This window comes from Pempheris klunzingeri, chromosome 10, assembly GCF_042242105.1.
Source record: "Pempheris klunzingeri isolate RE-2024b chromosome 10, fPemKlu1.hap1, whole genome shotgun sequence".
NCBI classification, from domain to species: Eukaryota; Metazoa; Chordata; class Actinopteri; order Acropomatiformes; family Pempheridae; genus Pempheris; species Pempheris klunzingeri.
Genome location: NC_092021.1, coordinates 7,360,773 through 7,380,191, shown reverse-complemented (window position 1 = coordinate 7,380,191; position 19,419 = coordinate 7,360,773). Strand labels below are relative to the sequence as shown.

Below are 19,419 nucleotides of genomic sequence, written 5' to 3'. Positions count from 1 at the left end.
GTTATTAAATGAAGTCCATAGCGGAGGCTCACCGCGTTCCAACCAAATGCAAACTAGGAAAATTATAAAAGCTTCACCTATTTTGATTTATCAAACCTAACAAAATCATTACAAGTTCACATTTGCTGATTTAGAACCAAAAGCTGAATTATATTGTATGTGTTTAGTATGTCCTACAGGTAATGTGGAAAAACTGTTTTTATTTTAGCTGGTAGATAGTGACAGCTGTAAATGTGAAAACCTCAAAGGCACATGCACACAAAGAAAAGAAGAAAATAACACTTCAAAAAGCTGCTGGGGAAGTCTCTGTTAAGGTGGTAACTACATGCCCTCAATACGACAGTCACCACAATTAAAAACCATTTAAAATAACTGCTTAAGTAAAAGATTGGTTTATTCCTGTCATTACAGCTGCAATAACTAGAACTCAGAATTTTTCAGCTCCAGGCTCACTGATGAAATCGATACACTAACCGGTTTCCTGTAAACTTTTCCTTTTCATGTGGTTACCCACACTGTTAAGATCCTCACACTGCTTACCCAAGACTCCTTTGTAAACCTCAAAGCGATGATTCAAATCTCTCTGAGAATGGATTTTATATTTGGTCCCTAAGGCCCCGTCAGCAGAGGCGGCCCCAAAGAAGACCCGGCCGACCCGGGAGTGTACCAGCGCCATGGCGCACATAACACAAGGTTCTCGGGTCACGTAAACGTCATACCCAGTGCATATGTACGGCTGAGAGCTCGCCTCTGCGTCAGCGGCCTTCTGAACGGTGTCTGAGGTTGGTGAAGTGACTCTGCAAGCTGGGTATCTGTCAAAAGAATAGCATCCGCCGCCCTGGCTCCGAGCCACAAGGTCGATGCAGACCATGACTGCGTGATGAAGGGGGTGGTCATCTCTGCAGTCATGGCCCACGGCAATGATTCTCTCCATGGCTGGGTCGACCACCACGGCCCCAACGGCTTCCATTCCCAGCTCGTTCCCTGCATTGGCAGCAGCCAGAGCAGACATCATGTACATGTGCATGGTGGCTTTCTGAGGGGGACTGAAGAGCTCTCCTCTCAGGGCCACGGTCACCTGCTTGTCCTCGTGAAAGGAGGTGGGCCAGTGTTTGCTCGCCAGCTCAAACTGGGGTCGGGTCAAGGGGGGACGTGCTGGGACCTTAACCACAAAGGGCTCACCTAATCCGTCTCGTCTGACTCCATCCGAGGGGAGCAGAGAATCGATGTTGACCACCTTCATGTCTGGAGCGTCACTGAGGAGACACACCAGGACTTCCAGAGGGTGAGGGCTGACCTTATCTTTGACCGCCCGCACCCTCTTGACGTGCTGGAGGCCATTCAGCGGGTAGAGGCTGTTCAGCTCCCGGACAATCCGAGATGTCTCTTTCTTGTTGACAATGGGTGCAGCAAACGCCTCTATCAGCTCGACGTCTTGTGACTGTTCATCTGACAGTACAGGATATGCAACCCAGGAGTCGGTGTCACACACCGACCCTTTCCAGCGCTTCGTCTGTGGCTCCATTGTTTTGGTGTTCTCCTGTGAAATATGATTTCACATCAAAGTGGAACAACGTCAGCACAGTTTTAGGACAGAGCACATGATGACAAAGCCTTTCAGATGTGTTGGACAGAGCCTCGACTGTATGATACAACACCTTTAATCCAAAAGACATTTGCACTGCAGTGTCTCAACAGTGTGACTCAGTTGAGATTTTCTGACTCAAAACATGAACAGGCCACTTGTAACTTCAAAGATAACAGTGAACTTGTAATACTTGTTTGTAATACAGTGGCACACTGGATGTGCTGTTAAATGCATTCTCAGTTTCTGATTAGGTAGATTACTCATAAAGCATAAGTGCATACGTTATGGTTTAGTTATTCTTAAATTTCTACAATACAATGCAACATAATTCTGTGTCTGTAACAACTGAAACATGCTGATTTGAATTACATTTGCTTAGTGTGGCGGTAAAATGGATTCCTAGTAGACCCCAAACCAATGCTGGATTTTTGAGGCCACCATTGATATCTATACCTGCAGACTTTAAAAACTATGCAGCACATTTCAGTTAAAAAAAAAAGTTAAATTGTCAGCGCCATCTGATGGACAAACTGTGTAATGGTGTCAGAGTTCTTTAAATACCTCCAACATGTCTCTTTACTAGTCTATTACTTATCGGTCACTATGACACACCTGTGGAGAGCTGAAATCACACACTCATATCAGCCATGCATGTATATCAGCTGCACTTTCATTTGAAGTTGTTAAATTAACTCATGAAGTAAATAATGCATACACAAAGCACAGCCAACAATAAATGTATATCTATTTTTTTGCATGTGCGGGAAAAAAGTTGACCAATCAATGAAAACTGGTTCCAATTTTAACAACTGAAAAATCATTACAATCATTCATCACATGTAATTCCTAAACATTTTGGTCACGACAGCGTCAGAGCCTGCACAGATATGCTTTCCTTTCTCATGATGAATTGAATAGTTGGATATTTTTTGTGGCTGTTGATCAAAGTTTTTAAAGACACCATTCGTCTGTTGTCATTTGTTCCAAAGATGATAATACCATTATCCCTCAATGGTCAACTATTAAAGAGACGAATCCATGAATTGAACCATTTCTAGTTGCACCACCATACATACTGTCACCTTTGATAATGGTGAGAGAAGCTACTACAGCTGCAGAGGTACGGTGGGATCACTCGAGGCAGCACAGGTATTTAACAGATATATAAGTGATCCGTTATAGACACATGTGAAATATAATTCATAAAGCAGTGTGGAGGAGACTCCCATTGATGGTGTCGATGGCATGTAACACCATGTCTAACTATCGGGTCAACATGCAGTCTTGTTCATTTTCTGCCCAGTTTAAGTTTTGTCTTCATAACTTTGGGCACATGTCGTATGGTCAGCGACACTCTGGTGCCTCTGGTCAGCGTCTCTGCTGGCAGGGCCCCGGCAGCAGACAGGTTCAGCACCTTGTCCGTCAGCGTGTCCTGGCTGCAGGGCCGGATGCCATGAAGGAGACGCTGGTACATTTCATCCTGCAGGATCAGAAGACTGCGCGGCTTCACCAGCAGGGAGAAGAGGTAGCGGTTCTCCTCTGTCTGTGGTGCATCGCCCTCCTGGCTGCTGATGGGTGTGTAGAAGTCAAGGAGGGTGTGGGAGCCCAGGCTGATGGTGGTGACGGTAGGGTGGTACAGGGGGCCATCTACGTGAGGCATAATCCCTTCTTCTGCTTTGTACTCATTCACCAACACATGGTTGGCCGTTTTCCCACTGAAGGCACCTAGGGAGGAAATTCTCTCACAGTACGTCTGTAGCCAGTCAGGAATCTTTTCTGCCAGCATGCCTTTGGGGTGTGGTAACCCTCCCCAGTTCTGAAGCCTTCTGCCTGACAGCTGAGTCCATTTAGTTTTTGGGGACCTATACACCTGCTGTTGAAGGTAGGACTCCTCATCCTCCGATATGAAATCTGGGATGTAATACACTGTTGGTGGGGCATCATTTACGACAAACTGCTTCAATTCCTCCAAAATACAAGCTGGGTGTTCCATGTCTCCTTTGGAAAAGTCAACATGAAATGCTTGTTAACAAACCCAAGTAAAAAAAGTGCTTACCCACAATACACCCTGGTGACAGCTAACAGGAGGTAACATACCACAGCCATAGCAGTGTTTGATAGCTATGACTGACTAAAGTCTAAAATACTCATTAAAATATAAAGGCTATTCACTTAACGAGCTAGTAATAAAGTACAGTTCATCTGCCAGCAGCAGGGCGTCCATCATAGACCGCAGAAGTCAGATAATCCGAGCCATTTCCGTGTGTGCTGATAGCATTAGCAACTTTTAGCTTCCTCAAAGCCTTTGCATACACTCTGTGTCAACAACACAAGAATACACTACAGACAGAAAGTCAAACAAATTGTGTGATCCATTACAAGCTCACTGACTTTGAAATGGGTACCGGTTTGTTCCTCTGTAGTTAAAAAAAACCAGTTAACGACAGAGAATCCCTAAAGATAAAATCATGTAAACATGGACGTAATGGTGCGTTTAAAGTTATGGTACATTTTAAACTTAGTGGTAAAAACGATTTTTACTCTCATCCAAATAAAGTGATTTTAGTCGGAAACAATAAAGGAAGCTCTAAAAGACGTTTTCTAATTTGTGATTTTTTTTCTATTAATCCTTCAAGTCAATGGTGCGGTTTGGACAAAAGTACCGATTTTATTTGGTGGCCCTGAAGCCAGCGCAGCTCACAGCATGAAAAAGGCACATTTCAAAAAGTAAAACGGCGCCATGTTTGGAACAAACACAAAAACGGAGACAAGTAAACCACACAGTGACACTAATTCATATTTACCTCTTTCGACGTTAAAACTTTCACGAAAATACCGTTTGGTCACAAAAACCCGGTTAGCTGCTGGACGCCATGCTTACATCCTTGTGCAGCTGACTAAAATGTCCCCTAAAAGAAGGCATCAAATATTCGGACCTATGGTTTATTTTCAAAACAATTGTCAAATTAATTACCTTTGAAAAGTGTATGTGTGACAGACATATTACGAGGCTGGTGGACCATCTTTTTGTAAGTGTCTTTTAGCTAGTTAATCTGTACTTCATGTGAACAAACTTGCCTGTGCACGGAATTATTTACATGTGACACAAGCACAAGGCTTTGGAGCGACCCACCGGTGAAGAGAGACAGGCTAAAGACAGAAGACTGAGATCTGTGCTGAGTGATTTCTGCCGTAACTTTCTGTGTTTTCTGTTATTGGACCGGATGTGTGAAAGTAAATTATGCTGTTTCCACATTCAACTCCGTTTTTGTATTTTGTGAGTTTAAAATTCAGTTGAACTCAAGTGAGGTCATCCTAGTTATTCGGCTATTTTGACTGACAGCTGGCTAAAATAAGGTTCATGGCTATGTTCTCTACAAAAGCAAGAGTCCTTCACAAGCTGCTACAGGCTAGACACACACTGTGGTGTTGTCAGTCATTTGGAAAAGCACCTTGCTCCAGACTGGTGTTGGGCATTGAGACAAGCTGTGATGACACTGGAGCTGCTGTGCTGGACGAGACAGGTGAAATACTGGGAGAGTCTCTGCATTCTCAGAAGGAAGTACATCTGAGGTGGGTGTCCGAGCTGTGTGTAGATCATCCGCTGTAGGGCTTTTGCAGTGACATATCTCCTTCCCTCTCGCATGCTGCAGGACCGGTGGCATCATCCCCCCAGTGGCACAACAGCTCCACAGAGAAAACATAGAGCGTGTGGTCCAAGAGGCTTTGGAGAGGAGCAACGTGGACCCCAGCCAGCTCTCGGCTGTGGCCACCACTGTGAAGCCGGGCTTGGGTCTGAGCTTGGGCATCGGCCTCCAGTTCAGTCAGAGGTTTGTGAGGCAGCACAACAAGCCCTTTATCCCCATCCACCACATGGAGGCCCACGCCCTGACCGTCAGGATGCTTCACCCTGTTGCCTTCCCCTTCCTGGTCCTGCTCGTTTCCGGCGGGCACTCACTCCTCGCTGTGGCTCGTGGAGTCGATGACTTTCTGCTTTTGGGTCACAGTCTGGATGAAGCTCCAGGGGATACGCTGGATAAAGTAAGATCTTTGGCTGTTGTTAATGGTCCTGAGGTCCAATTTGTGAATATAAACAAGTAAAATATTGTCTTTTGTGGATTCGCAGGTGGGAAGACGCTTGTCCCTCATCAAACACCCACAGTGCTCCACGCTAAGTGGAGGACAAGCTATAGAGCTTCTAGCAAAGGATGGCGATAGGATGAGGTTCCCTTTCCGGACACCCATGGGACAAACGTATGACTGCTCCTTTTCTTTCGCTGGGCTGCGGAATCAAGTTACAATGTTGATAGTGAAAAAAGAGGCGGAGGAAGGTATGAGGACACACAGAGTCTCAGAAATGAGATCAGATTTTTTCTACAGCACACATGACTGACATGACGTGACCTGTCCAACACAGTGGGGCAGTAACTGAAAGCATTAACTGCTGCACTGCATCGCTGTCATTTCTGGAATCAGAAATGTCATTAGTTTCTCCTGTGCTTTTCCTGCTATGAAAAGTCAAAATGTCTGCTGTGAGACACATCGATGAACAAAATACAAGATGAATAGAGGTTTGACAGATTTCCATGTGTACAGTTGTGGCAGTTTGGGAAAAGCTTATGTTACATTTTCATTTGCTCAAGAGAAACATGGATGAAAACATCATTTTTTGATCCTGATAATGTTTATTCAGGAACATTATACTGCCCCACATTGCTGCAGCTCACAGTAACTGTGGGGAACTCCATGTCTAGATAACGTAGATATGTAGCTTTTCTCTCTCTCTGCAGGTATTGAACAGGGGACGCTGTTATCGTGTGTGAATGACATTGCAGCTGCCACACAGCACACAGTTGCCTGTCATCTTGCAAAGCGCACACATCGTGCAATCTTGTTCTGTCAGGCAAACAGCCTGCTGCCATCCAGCAACCCCACCTTGGTGAGTGGAGTGCGTTACCTCACTTTGCATTTTCTACATAAAGCTCGCATTCACCCTTGGAATGGAACAACAATGCCAAAGCCCAGGGTTGCAGTAACTGGTTGGAGAAAAGATGAGGGTTACATTTTAATGCCCTAAACTTCTGTATTTGAATAGAAGGTTCATCATAGAAATATCATCACAGTTACAGAACTCCTTTTACTTGTGCTCCCAGTATACTGTATTTGCATTAATTATTAATTATTATCCCTGTCATTGTCAGTAATAATGATATAAATACTTACTAGTGTCCCGAATGTGTATTAATTCACTGTTGAAAACAGACCCCAACAAATGCACTTTATTGAACTTAAAAATTGTATTAAAGACTCAAAGACGTAAAGACTTATGTGTTCACATAGACTCGGAGATGAGCGCCACAGCGGTGGGTGAATATCCTCAGCCTTATCCTTTAAATCAGAGAACACTGTGGATATAGATTTGAAGATTTCATCAGTCATTCTTTGACAGGTTCTGTCTGGAGGAGTTGCAAGCAATCAGTATATCCGCAAGGCTCTGACCATTATCACTGAGACGACAGGGCTGCGTCTGCTCTGTCCTCCAGCCAAATTCTGCACTGACAACGGAGTGATGATTGCATGGTGAGTCTTCTACACTGACACTGTGAACACTGTGTGTAAATGATTTGCCCCCTTGCAGGCTGTGGTCCGTCTGTGACAGATGTACTTTTTCTCTTGCCAACCAGGAACGGTGTTGAACGCCTGAGAGAAGGGAAAGGGATCCTGCCTCCAAGTGTGGATGTCTCCTATGAGCCAAAGTACGGCAGCACTGACCAAGAGATTTGTCATTGTTAGATTTGTCTTCGCTGCTGATTCAGTCAACATTTGCTCACATCAGTGTTGTGTTTCAGAGCGCCGCTGGGAGTTGACATGACAGCAGAGGTGAAGGCAGCAGCGATCAGGTTGCCTTCAGTCAAGATGAAGATCCCCAACTGACAAGTTTTGTTTTGTTTTGTTCTGCACCGAAAGGCTCTCAGATACAACATATATATATTTATTTATTAATAAATGTGTTTCTATATATCTCAGATGATTTTCTTTTAAATGTCCTTTACAAAACTACCAGAAAATACAAAATCAACCAATCCTTTTTTGGTGTGAAACAATAATGGAATTTTTGTGATTACAGTGAGTTCAGCTAGCTGAACATGGCCGACCAAACAATATGCATGCAATCATAAATTATAGGTCCTCACAAATTTACAAAGGCGTTTTACATTGGTCAGAATCATTTGGTAAATAATTAATATTTACGTCAGTTCCACGTGTTGTGGCAACTAACACATTTTAAAATGGAACTTACCACATTTATGTGGAATTACAAATGCACTATTTGACCATCTTGAGGCTTGAAGCCACAATGGAAGTGCTCACACGTTAACTATGGCGGTTGTTTTTTAGTTTAGTTTTGTATGCACTTCTATTTTGACTGTGGGCCTGCCTGTTACACAGCAAGCCGGTTTTTGCCACCTGCCAGCTGAGATGAGCCTATTTTCAAAAAGGAAAGACGTGCTATAAATTCTAACCAAACTTTTATCATCTCCTTTAGTGCAGGTCATTCCATTTGGTCTGCCACCCACTTGTTATGGTAGAAAGGCCCACGTGCTAGTCAGATATCTTACAATAAAAAAGCTTTGCAAACGTGAGGTTGGAGGAGCAAAACATTTTAATAACAAAAGAAACTGTTGGTAATACAGCTACAGTTGATGAAACTGAATACAAACCCTGTACAGCAGCTCCAATTCAATTCTCATTGAGGTACATACTTTGCTATTGGTTAAGTACTGCCCTCTAGTGGCTGGTTTGTGTATGTGCATCTCTACACAGTGAAGGGAAACTGCTACAATAAAAGACCTGGTGATGACAAGATAAAATGTTTTTTTAAAGGGACATACAAAGAAAACATTGATGTAATAATAAGCATGTGCAAGAGTTAGCCATCTAGTCAGTTATTCATCAGTTCAGGTCAGGAAGTCAAACCCTTAAAGCAAGGCGGTGTTCAGAAAAACACAAGCGAACCTTTGTCTTATCAGCTGGAAATGAAAAAATATATATTTTGCCCTTTTTTCTTATCTCGGTAAAAAGCCCACAGTCCGTGGTTTTCAGCCAAGGAGAAAGATCTGAATTACACGTGACACACTACAGTTTATTTACAGTGTTACTCGGTACAATTGTTCAGCTGGATACAAAGATCATGGATCAACTGGATGATGAAGATGATGATGATGATGATGATGATGATGAACACTGACCACATAAAGATGTAAACAAAACTTGTAAACACGTCTGACAAGCCGAAGCACACTGACATTCTCATTTATACTGGACGTCCCGTCTGGGGAGGACACACGATTAGTCTTTGCAGTCACATCTGTGGAAACTGCAGATTAGAGGGCGTGAAAAATGACAAAACGTGAAAAAGACTAAACTTAAAAAGCAGTCAAACATTTCAAATGCTAAAATTTAGTGGTAGTTGCACAAAAGTCACAGGCTTCCTTGCATAGATTAATACCTAGTATTAAAATGGAGAGGCTACTTTGCTGGCTTGGAAAGTCGTCTTCAAATACCTCAGCTCTGTTATTTCCTGTCTGCTTATTAAAAGGGAAATCCACCCAGAAATTGTTCTTCCCAACATTCCCCAGTGTTTTGGTTCCCATTTAGGCTTTGTCATTATGAGAGTTATACGAAAACATCAGTCACTGCTACAATCTTTTCATAGCGAAAAGATTTCCAAAAGATGGGCCAGAATGCACGCTGGTGTTTTCAAAAGGCATTCCACGAACTGAAGCAGAAGTGACGAGGCATGCTGAAGTAAAGTGGGTAGACTATCACAAAATAACCCCCAGAGCAGTGCAACGACATCTAAGGGGGGATTTTTCCTTTGACTATTCGTGTTTTCTCCCTGATTATTCAAAGTCCATAAGCAAAAAAAAAAAAATACCAAGGCCTAGTACTTCAAACACTAGAGCTCATCGTGCTCATAAATGTTATACTCCTTCGCACTGATCAGTCCGTCCTTGTTGCGGTCGTTCTTTTGGAAGATGTCCGCCATGATCCTCTCGTAGAAAGGCTCATCACGTGGCTTCCCACCTTTTTCATACTCCAGTTTCAAGTATTCTTTCACCTGGAAATAAAAGAGCACTTCACTGTCCACACTTCAGAATGAATAGCGGGCACATATAGTACTTTTACGACACCGCTCTTACATAACAAGCCCCCGCTGTGCTCGACAAGCAACATTTCACACTGGGGATGATTAAAAGTGTAAACGCTACTGATGGCAGGCCAATCACTTTTTTTTCAACCCATTTTTCAATGTGCTATCAAGAGTCCAGATGACGACATGACTGGAAGCCTGCTGACAAAGTAATGACATTCTTTAGATTCATTTATTAGAATATAATATTCTAATAATCATCAGGGTTCTCGTATGCAGGTATTCTGGTTTTGAACCCTAAAATGAGCTTCCCTGGTGGGCTGTACTACTAGATATAATCCTTTATTTTGTTTTGTCACCACTGTGAAGAATCACTGTGAGGACACAGTGAATGACTTAAAGGCAAAGTGATTTATAGCCTGATAACTTTCTTATACAGTCAGTGGATCATGATGTGTAATGACGAGAAGCAAACAAACATGGCCTCTGTTCTTCATGAGGCAACTTTGGCTGTTTGGATTCTTTCATTCTTTATAAGCTAAAACTAATTTAATTTAATGAGATGTTTATCAAATCAGGCAGCTCATTCAGATTAAGATTTTAGTTAGTGGATCGTGTGCTGTAGGTATCAGATTTACAAAAGAGAAGGCAGTCAAGGAAAAAAAACTATGTGACTGACTGAAGGAATGCATTGATATTTTGTGAAAGACACTTTTTTATTTACTTTCTCGGACTTCTGTGATATGATTGATAACTCTAATGTTGGTTTGAACCCGGGGTCTTTCTGTGTGGAGTTTGCATGTTCTCCCCATGCTAGCGTGGGTTCTCTCTGGGTACTCCGGCTTCCTTGCACATTGCAATTGGTATGGTAACTCGAAAATTGCCCGTAGGTGTGAGTGTGAGAGTGAGTGGTTGTCTGTCTGTCTGTCTGTCTGTCTGTATGTATGTGGCCCTGCGATTGGCTGGCGACCAGTTCAGGGTGACCCCGCCTCTCGCCCGAAGTCAGCTGGGATTGGCTCCAGCTCCCCCCGCGACCCTGACGGAAATGGATGGATGGAACTCTAATGTTTTTATGGCGTGTGAACCCCCACCACAGTTACTACCTCATAACAAGCCCCTTCAGCCTTTATTTCTGTCTGATCTACACGTTTACTAATTATTGCCCTGTAAGTGATATCTACCTCAGCCTTTGTCAGACTTTTGTCCTTATCAACGTCTATGTCTCCGAAAGCCTCCAAGCTGCGTGGTCCCCTGGACACGGTGAAAACCTCCACCTCAAAGACCACCGTGGCGTTGGGCGGCACTGGACCTATTTGATCAAGAGGGAATAACACGTCAGGTCAAGATTTTAAAGCGATTGTAATCATGACTCATAATCACTGATCATTTTCATGGTGCAGTGGTGGAGTTATGAAGTTGGTTTGACATGTTAGGATGGATGGGAGTTGGATTTCAAGGAAAACATTTTTACTGAGTTGATCAGGTTGGTGGCCCGGCCACATTCTCAGACTTTGTGATGAAGTGATCAAAACAGCCACTAACTACATAAATGAATGAATCATAGGATAACACAGTACCGATTGGCCTTCATTCTACAAAATGTAAAGGGCCGCATGAGATTAATCCAGCAAAAAGAGCAAATATCATAACTGGAGCGTCATGCGGTTAAAGCTGTTCATTTGAACTGAGTGGGGGAAAAGAGACAAAACAAGAGCATGGAGGCTCCACTGCAGCAGATAGTTTTCACTCAGGTTACATTTATCCCAGGCTACCACCATCAGATCACCACGGTGCATTCAGGGACTGCAGCACGAAGAGGTTTGTAGGAAGAAGCAGCAGTTAAAGGTGAAAGGCTAATCAGCTGTTAGTTTTCTCAAAGTGCTGCAATGCATGCAAGAAAGAGCAAAACAAAGTAGAGACCTTTAAACCTTTGTGCATGCTTACAGTACATGCCATAGGGGGGATGAGTAGCAAACACTGCGAGGGATGTGATGCCCTTTCGACTAAAGTGCTGTAAAAGAAGACAAGACAGCATGAAGGCAGCTCTTCCACCACAGACACGATACTGCACAATATAGTTGGTGATGAGTGCAAAAGTCTGTAGAAGTTGGATTTTTTTCACTAGCTTGAAACAGCTGATCCACTGCAGACAACATTCAAACATTTTTTGTAAGAAGTTTCACCTGTGTAGTAATGCAACTGAAACGTTCTGGGGGACTTCAAAGGGGATTAAAAGAGACACTTCATTTTCCACATGAAGGTCAGTTTACTCATCATGTGGACCATCATTCAGCCTGATGGAGACAGTTTTATAATCTGAGTTTCCTCAAGTCTGAGAAGGTGACGTCATAGTGATGTCATCAGGGTTGTCTGAGCTCAGCCTCGGAGACGACAAATTTATAACAGGAGGCTAACGTTACAAATTAGGGCTTTGGTGTTCGAAAAACAGGGAATGTCTGATGACACAATATTATCTGGCTGCATCATGGGAAGTGTAGGATCCAGAGGCCATATTACAGATACTTAGTTTAAAGCTAAGTTAAAAGAGGAAGAGTCTAAAATAGGATTTTTCCAAATCTGGTATTACAGAAGCAATTCCTAACTAACTTTATGAATACTATCTTATCTTTCTTTATCTGACTCAAGTGAGGAAATCCTAAATACTCAATCACTCATCAATTTTTATGTCTGTTACCTAGCAACCAAGGCTACTTTTCACAACTCAGGGAGCTAAGCAGCTTTGTAATTGTTGGTTTTTCAGCCACTTTACTTCTTAAATCTCCTTTAGCAAAAACAACTGAATCACATTTGTCAGTTGTTGTAATACAGCCCTGGTGTTTTAAGAGCCAGAACCATAAAGGAATGTAATTTTGTGTAATCTTATATTTTAGCAGTGGGAGATACAGTGGGGCAAAAAAGTATTTAGTCAGCCACCAATTGTGCAAGTTCTCCCACTTAAAAAGATGAGAGAGGCCTGTAATTTTCCATCATAGGTACACTTCAACTATGAGAGACAAAATGAGAAAAAAAATCTAGAAAATCACATTGTCTGATTTTTAAAGAATTTATTTGCAAATTATGGTGGAAAATAAGTATTTGGTCAATAACAAAAGTTAATCTCAATACTTTGTTATATACCCTTTGTTGGCAATGACAGAGGTCAAACGTTTTCTGTAAGTCTTCACAAGGTTTTCACACACTGTTGCTGGTATTTTGGCCCATTTGTCCCCCCGTGTGGTTCTGGGATTTTTGCTCACCGTTCTTGTGATCATTTTGACCCCACGGGGTGAGATCTTGCGTGGAGCCCCAGATCGAGGGAGATTATCAGTGGTCTTGTATGTCTTCCATTTTCTAATAATTGCTCCCACAGTTGATTTCTTCACACCAAGCTGCTTACCTATTGCACATTCAGTCTTTGCAGATTACAGGCCTCTCTCATCTTTTTAAGTGGGAGAACTTGCACAATTGGTGGCTGACTAAATACTTTTTTGCCCCACTGTATAAACTCTGCTCACAAAGGTCATTGTCTGTTACATTTACTTACCTTTGCCTTTTTCTCCAAAGGCCAGGGCCGATGGAACAGTTATTTTCCGTTTCTCTCCCGTACACATGCCGTCCATGCCTATATCAAGACCCTTGATGACCTGTCCGACGCCCAGCACAAGCCACTGAGGGTGCCCGGCTTTGTCTGACCGACTGAAACAAAAACAGGCAAAAAGAGATAAAACAGCCTGTCAACCTATCAATCAGCCCTCACATCAGTAGGATTTGTATTTGAGCATTTTGGTCAGGGACCAAATTCATATTTATTGTTAGGCCATCTGTGATTCAGGCTGGGCCTTCAGCTGCTGCTGAGCTGAACCAAGTTCTTTCTATGCAAATATGGTGTTTGTAACAAATGTTTATTACAAAATAGAGAGCGGCTATTTTCACCTCTTTGTTAACTTATATATACAAGACTGGAAAGAAATTAAATCACCCCCCCACACACACACACCCCAATAACTTGTGCACTGTCCCTTTAAACTCATGGACCCAGGTGAGGTTAGAATGGGTCTAAAACCAGGACTAACTACAGCTCCCAACTTCTAGTGTCCCTACTCATTTTGTAATGAACTTTGCTTATGTCCATCTGAAATAAAAGACTTTACAATTTCCCATCACACGTAAAGACCTTATCATACAGCATCCATCACCTCCCACTTCATAGCAAAAGTTAGAAAATGCCTGCAAACTTGCACGCGTGCCGTGAAAGCATCAAACTGGCTTGTAAAGACGAGATCCATCAACTGCACCTAAGTGTTTTTGCTCTCAGAGCACCAACCTGCAGTAGAACTGAGAACCATCTTCGGCGAGGAAGCCATCGTAGTGGACGTTCAGCAGATCTCCCCTCTTGCTCTGTGCCGTGCACTGCTCGGGTTTGAACAACACTTCGATCTTCACCTCGCCGTCCAGCTCACCTTCTGTGGCCCACACGGACCACAGGCCGAGCTGTGAGGACACAAAGAGGCACAGTGTGCAGCTCGCTACCCTCCACATCACGCCGCTGTGTGTTCGTGGCAACTTGTGAGAGTGACGTTTGAACACAGCGGAGGAGGGTGTGGGGAGCTGCTGCCCCGAGCGAGGACTGTCAGGCACTTCTGCTCCTCCTTCACTGTCACTGGATCACTGGATCACTGGATCACTGGAGAGGAGAGGCTTTCTGGGGAAAGGAATGTGGCCTCTGCCTGACAGACTAAAATAAGGGTTGAAAAACAGAGCTAACACCTCAATGTCATTCCCAACTGCACAGTTCATACCGTGGGTGTGTATGAGTGAATACCTGGAAGTGGAAAATGTGTCAAAATGTCAGCACCTCTGCATCGTCAGTCAGAGATTCCTCTTCTTACTGGTGTATGAAGCCAAAAGCAGCTTTTCCAGCCTGGATTTGACTGCTTTGTGTGCCCCACATAACCTCATTCAAACGTTTGTGAAGTAAACAGTAGCACAAAATGACAGATGAAGTGTCTACACATGTAACAAAAGAAAAATACACAATCATTTGTACGGAGGATGTTCAGTGTTGGATAATGGCGTCATTATGGTGTGATGGAATTGTCTCCAAAAAATAATAATGCACACACTAAGTATGTAACTGATATATTAATATGGAAAACAATTTTAATAAACGATCTAAATAAATGTTTATCTAGATATTCAAAGCACTGACATTAATCGTCTATATCCAAGTCGCCTGTAAACGGAGTCTGTCTTCAGGATTCAACATGACTTGACGGACAGGAAGATTCTCCAATAGCTGACCTGAAAGGGTCATAAATCATCTTTGGAGGCGGGCAACACCTGATTTCCACCAATAGGAGCGGCGGAGGCGTGATCGTGCGGCTCTATTTATTTTTGGACGCCGGTGTTCGTGAGTCATCGCCTCCTAGACAGTCAGCGTGGTTGTAGACAGAGCCCAGCAGCACCGCAGCTCCTCACGGACATATATATATATATATATATATATACGTATATATATATTTGGATCTACGACTTTCTCTCTAATTGCCCGACAGGATTGAGATGTTACAATTTAGGTTTTCGGCAGTGCTGAAGGAGTTGTTTGAAGCCACCCTCAAGCGTCCCTTGTCTGGCTGTAGACAGAAGACCTGGTTACCGACCCGCCGCTGCTGCTTCGGCACCGCCTCCGTTGATGCCAGAGCTCCTCGGCTGAAGGTCTTCCATGCCGCCGCGCTCCGCACCGCGCCCTGCGCCGCCCCGCTCCGCTCGTACTGCACGAAAACCGAAGGCGCCGTGGAGCTGGACGAACAGCTGAAGAAGGATGGTGCCCACAGTGAAGCGGACAGCGACAAGTAGGTTTCACGCACTTTTTTTTTTTGTAGTGTAATAAGCTCTGGCTCCACGGTGCGGTGATGGTCCGCCGGCTTTTAACGCGAGTCATGACGCAGACAGGCGCAAGCGGATGTAGCGTTGTTACAAACTGTTACAAACGCTGTGTTACAACCGCATTAAAAGGCTCTCAGTGGATAGCTAACTTAACATTTTAACATTTAATGTACTCATGTGTATTTCAAAGACAGTATAACCCCACCCAAACACCTGTATGAAATAAGCTAGCTAACTGTAATGGCCTATTAGCAGCAGCTATCAAAGCATGTGTGACTTATTCATGCAGCCTCCGATGGCCGCGTGCCAAGCAGCGATATAAATACGCCGCCTTCAAATACCAACACGACAACTTAACCCAAAGTTAAGTAGGATGTTAGTGGGCCCCGAGCGGCTTGGATGAAGCGTTAGGTTAGCTCTCTTTCTCTGTAGAGATAACACGCAGCATGGTGCAGCACTTCTGAAAGTGAAACAGCACTGGCTCTGTTAGCTCAGAGATGAAGTGGAGGATAAAAACATTCAAGGTTTAGAGGCCAGCAGAATGTACACACACACACACACACACACACACACACACACACACACACACTGTAGCTACACACACACATGGCCAGAAATACAAGTAAGACCTTGATGTGAAATGAAATTCAGATTATGACCTCAGATGTCAGAGTTCAGCAGAATCTCTATGGGGTTTTCTTTGACTTTCTTTGTTGGTTATTCTAACAGTTACTGTCTGACCTGGGGTCAGTCTTTGTAAACTGGTTTGAATGGTTTCCAGTAGTTTCTACTGTGACCTCCCACTAGTGAAATGTCTGCAGGTCACAGCTGCAGGACTGATCCAGAGTACTGGCAGCAGAAAATGGATTCACGTGACAGTAATAAAATGTGATATTTAAATGTGTGAGGTAAGACCACAGTGGGCCTCTACCTATTAAACTGTATGAAAACCATTGGTACATATTTGCTCGTCGTGTCATTCCCTGACTTGTTTTTTAATGTCTTGAGAAGCGCTGTAGACGATATGAAACCTAAGCTACACAGCTAACTGTCCCATGTCCAAATTATACATTTAATAAAGAATCCTTATCATTTGTCCTAGCCTTAGCAGCTCGGCCTCGCTGTTTCTCGTACTTTAATTTTTAATTGCAGAATAATGCACACGTACAGTGTTGAAGATAAATCAGAATGACATGTATTGTCAGCAGTACTTTTCAGAATATATTTCACAAAATGCAAGAAGAGCAGATTTACTCATGCAAAGTGATAGTCAAGCCTCAACGAGAAGTCCACTAAGTCAAGTTGTTGGACACTGATTTAGAAATCCATTAAGTTTTCCCATTGAGTTATGATGATTTTTGCAGAGATGTCATAAGAGTGAGGTGCTGTCGCCCATCCCATGACATTACTGTAAAGCATCTTTGTAGCACAAAGCCCAGTATTGTTTCTGAAGTCAGCTGTCCAGATAAATAAGTGAAGTCTCTATCATTATGAATTCTTTTCATTGTACTGTAGACTGACAGAAGACTTCATTCAGATATACAGCAGCTCTTTTGCTCCAAGTATGTTTTGTTGCCATTCTCAAATTGCTCCATTGTTCAATATTGTTATGTCATGCATGAAATAACTGGTGGAATTGGAAAATCCTAATCCCATTTTCCCATTTATGGATTTGGATGATTCCTATTCGCCATTTCATATTTCAGACCGTGTTTCTTGCAGTCGGCTGTCTGTCTGCACAGTGAAGTGCAGTCCATGTGTTTCCTTTCGCAGCTAGGCGGTTTTTATGAGCCAGCTCAGTGTAGCCAAAATGACTGGGATATCTCCTGACCTAGACATTTGGGTACACTGGGACGAGATGGTGTCATTGCTGAGATATAAACTGGGGAATGTAAATGCTGTGCTCCCAGGTCTGCTTTCACATAACTAGAGTCCTCCCTGGGTCAGTAGCTCTCCAGTCTCTAATAACCCTTCTCATTTGAAAGAACCAATGTGCGGTTTTTGTCACAAGGTCTACTTTTGTTTCCACTGTTTCTCCCCATGCTTTGAGGATAAGTCCCTGGGACTAAATTACCACACTTCTCAGGAGGTGATAACAAATGCAAGCTCAAGGTACTTTCAGGTTGCCTGTGGTGGTGTTAATTGTAATTATGTGAGCAAATGTATTGTCACATTACAATGAGGAAGACTAGGACAAGCAGTACTGCATCTGGATTGACCAGAACAACAATATAAAAAAACAAGGAGACAAACTAAGGAGTTCAGGCCATAACTAGTGTTTGGGGAGCCGAGGACAGGAAGACCCCTGTACCAGAATCTCTCAAAGTTCTCAAAAGCTCATGTTAGTGTTAGTTAGAGGTTGTTCCCTTCTTGCAGTAGAAATGTCTACGAGCTGGAATGCAGCGTCTATCTGATCCTGCTGTGTAGATGATGTCATGTCACAGGGCCTCTGAATTATCGCAGCACAAACATCTAAGCTGCGTGAAGCTGCTCAGGGCGACACTGCCCTTGGAAATATTCCTGTTCTCAATAAATCAGTCGTGTGATTCATGTTAAATGGGTCAGCAGCACAAAAAGAAGTGCTGATGCACGTGATGCAGACGCCGTGTTGACCAGATTACAGCTGATGATTCACAAGATAAACTTCAGACGGAAATGTGGTCTATGACTCACACCCCATTCTGTGCATTGAGAAACAATCTCAGTCTCCTCTCGTCTCTAATTCCTTTATTTTGGAGCAAAATGCTAATTCATATTCATGTATATTTATTCATGTTTGACACAGTGGGGTAGAGGCATTACGCCAAAGCACTGGAGTTGTTGCATGTTATACCTGACAGGAAATTACAGAGCTAGGTCACCTTATTAAGGCCTCACAGACTGTAGAGGAAGAGCTTCCTTGGCTCACTGCCATCTAAACTGAGCAGCATGTGGGATCAGTTACAGCCTTAGTGGGTGGAGGACAATGGATTAAGATATCACAAAACTGACTAATTGCTGTTGTGATGCACATGACAGAAGCAGAAAATGAGCTGCACGCTTTGTGCTATCACACTGAGCAGTGGAACTAAGCCTGGTGTTAAGACACTGCCCTGCCACACTGCCACTGCCCTAAGACACTTACCCTGCTAAGATTATCCCCACACTCACAGGGCAGATATTTGATTATTACAGCCAGCTTTTTGCAGCCAATCTGCACCACTAGTACATACTGTGCCACTTTCACTTCTTTGAATTAGTGGTAATCTCAGCATTTCTTTGGTGTCTGAAGCACTTCTTATTTATGGTCCTTTGTGACCCAAAACATGATCTGTGAGCACTTTCTGTACTGAAAAGGCAGCTGAGAGAGCGATTTGCTGTAATCAAACAATTGAACTGAGTGGTGTATGAATAATAAAGTACTGGCTGGTAATACCGAGCTGTAATCTCTGAACTGTAACTCCTCAAGTGCAAAAAGAGAATTCAAAGTCAAAGCTCAGTCTTTACTTGGTATCCAGGAAACTCTCAAAGTGTTCTGCTTACACCAATGAGCAGCCATCCAGCGACAAATGGAGTCACCCATCTGCCTGTGAAGAGGAAGAGGATTTTTAAATGTACAAATGTAGGGAAACGAAGCGTTTTAGGCTGCAGTCACACCTGATCTGTTTGCGCAGTTTCAACAGACTCCGATGCGTTTGCTCATTTAGTTCAATTCTCGTCAGCTTGAGACAACTGAGAATATCAAACAGACTAACGAAGATTATGTGATATGGATATGTGGGACATGTTAATTCATCCATCTGCCCCATCA

General features: G+C 43.2%; 5 protein-coding genes across 9 annotated transcripts in view; 2 read left to right on the top strand and 3 right to left on the bottom strand.

Annotated features, from left to right (window-relative positions):
• Positions 1-238: 238 nt before the first annotated feature.
• On the bottom strand, positions 239-4,469 carry adat3 (adenosine deaminase tRNA specific 3). Its single transcript, XM_070838077.1, has 2 exons — positions 4,393-4,469; positions 239-1,540 (listed from the first exon to the last, which is right to left on the bottom strand). The coding sequence occupies exon 2, from the start codon at positions 1,523-1,525 to the stop codon at positions 470-472; it is 1,056 nt and encodes a 351-aa protein (XP_070694178.1). The 5' UTR covers positions 1,526-1,540; positions 4,393-4,469; the 3' UTR covers positions 239-469.
• alkbh6 (alkB homolog 6) lies at positions 2,877-3,581 on the bottom strand. The gene has a single exon (XM_070838339.1). It carries the CDS (start codon positions 3,579-3,581, stop codon positions 2,877-2,879), a length of 705 nt encoding a protein of 234 aa, XP_070694440.1.
• A 432-nt stretch (positions 4,470-4,901) lies between the features above and the next one.
• On the top strand, positions 4,902-7,609 carry osgepl1 (O-sialoglycoprotein endopeptidase-like 1). Its single transcript, XM_070838459.1, has 7 exons — positions 4,902-5,161; positions 5,242-5,629; positions 5,715-5,919; positions 6,379-6,527; positions 7,038-7,168; positions 7,273-7,344; positions 7,438-7,609. Exons 1-7 carry the CDS (start codon positions 4,950-4,952, stop codon positions 7,520-7,522), a joined length of 1,242 nt encoding a protein of 413 aa, XP_070694560.1. The 5' UTR covers positions 4,902-4,949; the 3' UTR covers positions 7,523-7,609.
• A 1,903-nt stretch (positions 7,610-9,512) lies between these two features.
• Positions 9,513-14,294, bottom strand: fkbp7 (FKBP prolyl isomerase 7). The gene is made up of 4 exons (XM_070838288.1): positions 14,068-14,294; positions 13,288-13,439; positions 10,925-11,052; positions 9,513-9,710 (listed from the first exon to the last, which is right to left on the bottom strand). Exons 1-4 carry the CDS (start codon positions 14,280-14,282, stop codon positions 9,549-9,551), a joined length of 657 nt encoding a protein of 218 aa, XP_070694389.1. The 5' UTR covers positions 14,283-14,294; the 3' UTR covers positions 9,513-9,548.
• Positions 14,295-15,176: 882 nt separating this feature from the next.
• Positions 15,177-19,419, top strand: part of glsb (glutaminase b) — a 161,164-nt gene continuing 156,921 nt past the window's right edge. For all 5 annotated transcript variants that reach the window (XR_011585173.1, XM_070837510.1, XM_070837511.1 and 2 more), the window contains exon 1: positions 15,177-15,595. Coding sequence is in view for 4 of the 5 variants with exons in the window: in XM_070837510.1 (XP_070693611.1) it covers positions 15,306-15,595 (290 nt within the window). In the remaining variant the exon portion in view is untranslated. The remainder of the gene's footprint in view (positions 15,596-19,419) is intronic.

Bases quoted from the DNA above. Each gene is read 5' to 3' on its own strand.
- adat3 (XM_070838077.1), bottom strand. From the start codon at position 1,525: ATGGAGCCACAGACGAAGCGCTGGAAAGGGTCGGTGTGTGACACCGAC.
- alkbh6 (XM_070838339.1), bottom strand. From the start codon at position 3,581: ATGGAACACCCAGCTTGTATTTTGGAGGAATTGAAGCAGTTTGTCGTA.
- osgepl1 (XM_070838459.1), top strand. From the start codon at position 4,950: ATGGCTATGTTCTCTACAAAAGCAAGAGTCCTTCACAAGCTGCTACAG. The intron at 5,162-5,241 runs GTGGGTGTCCGA...CGCATGCTGCAG, and splicing joins CAGAAGGAAGTACATCTGAG to GACCGGTGGCATCATCCCCC. The intron at 7,345-7,437 runs GTACGGCAGCAC...GTTGTGTTTCAG, and splicing joins GATGTCTCCTATGAGCCAAA to AGCGCCGCTGGGAGTTGACA.
- fkbp7 (XM_070838288.1), bottom strand. From the start codon at position 14,282: ATGTGGAGGGTAGCGAGCTGCACACTGTGCCTCTTTGTGTCCTCACAG. The intron at 13,440-14,067 runs GTTGGTGCTCTG...TTTTTGTTTCAG, and splicing joins GGTTCTCAGTTCTACTGCAG to TCGGTCAGACAAAGCCGGGC. The intron at 11,053-13,287 runs GTAAGTAAATGT...TTGATCAAATAG, and splicing joins CTTTGGAGAAAAAGGCAAAG to GTCCAGTGCCGCCCAACGCC.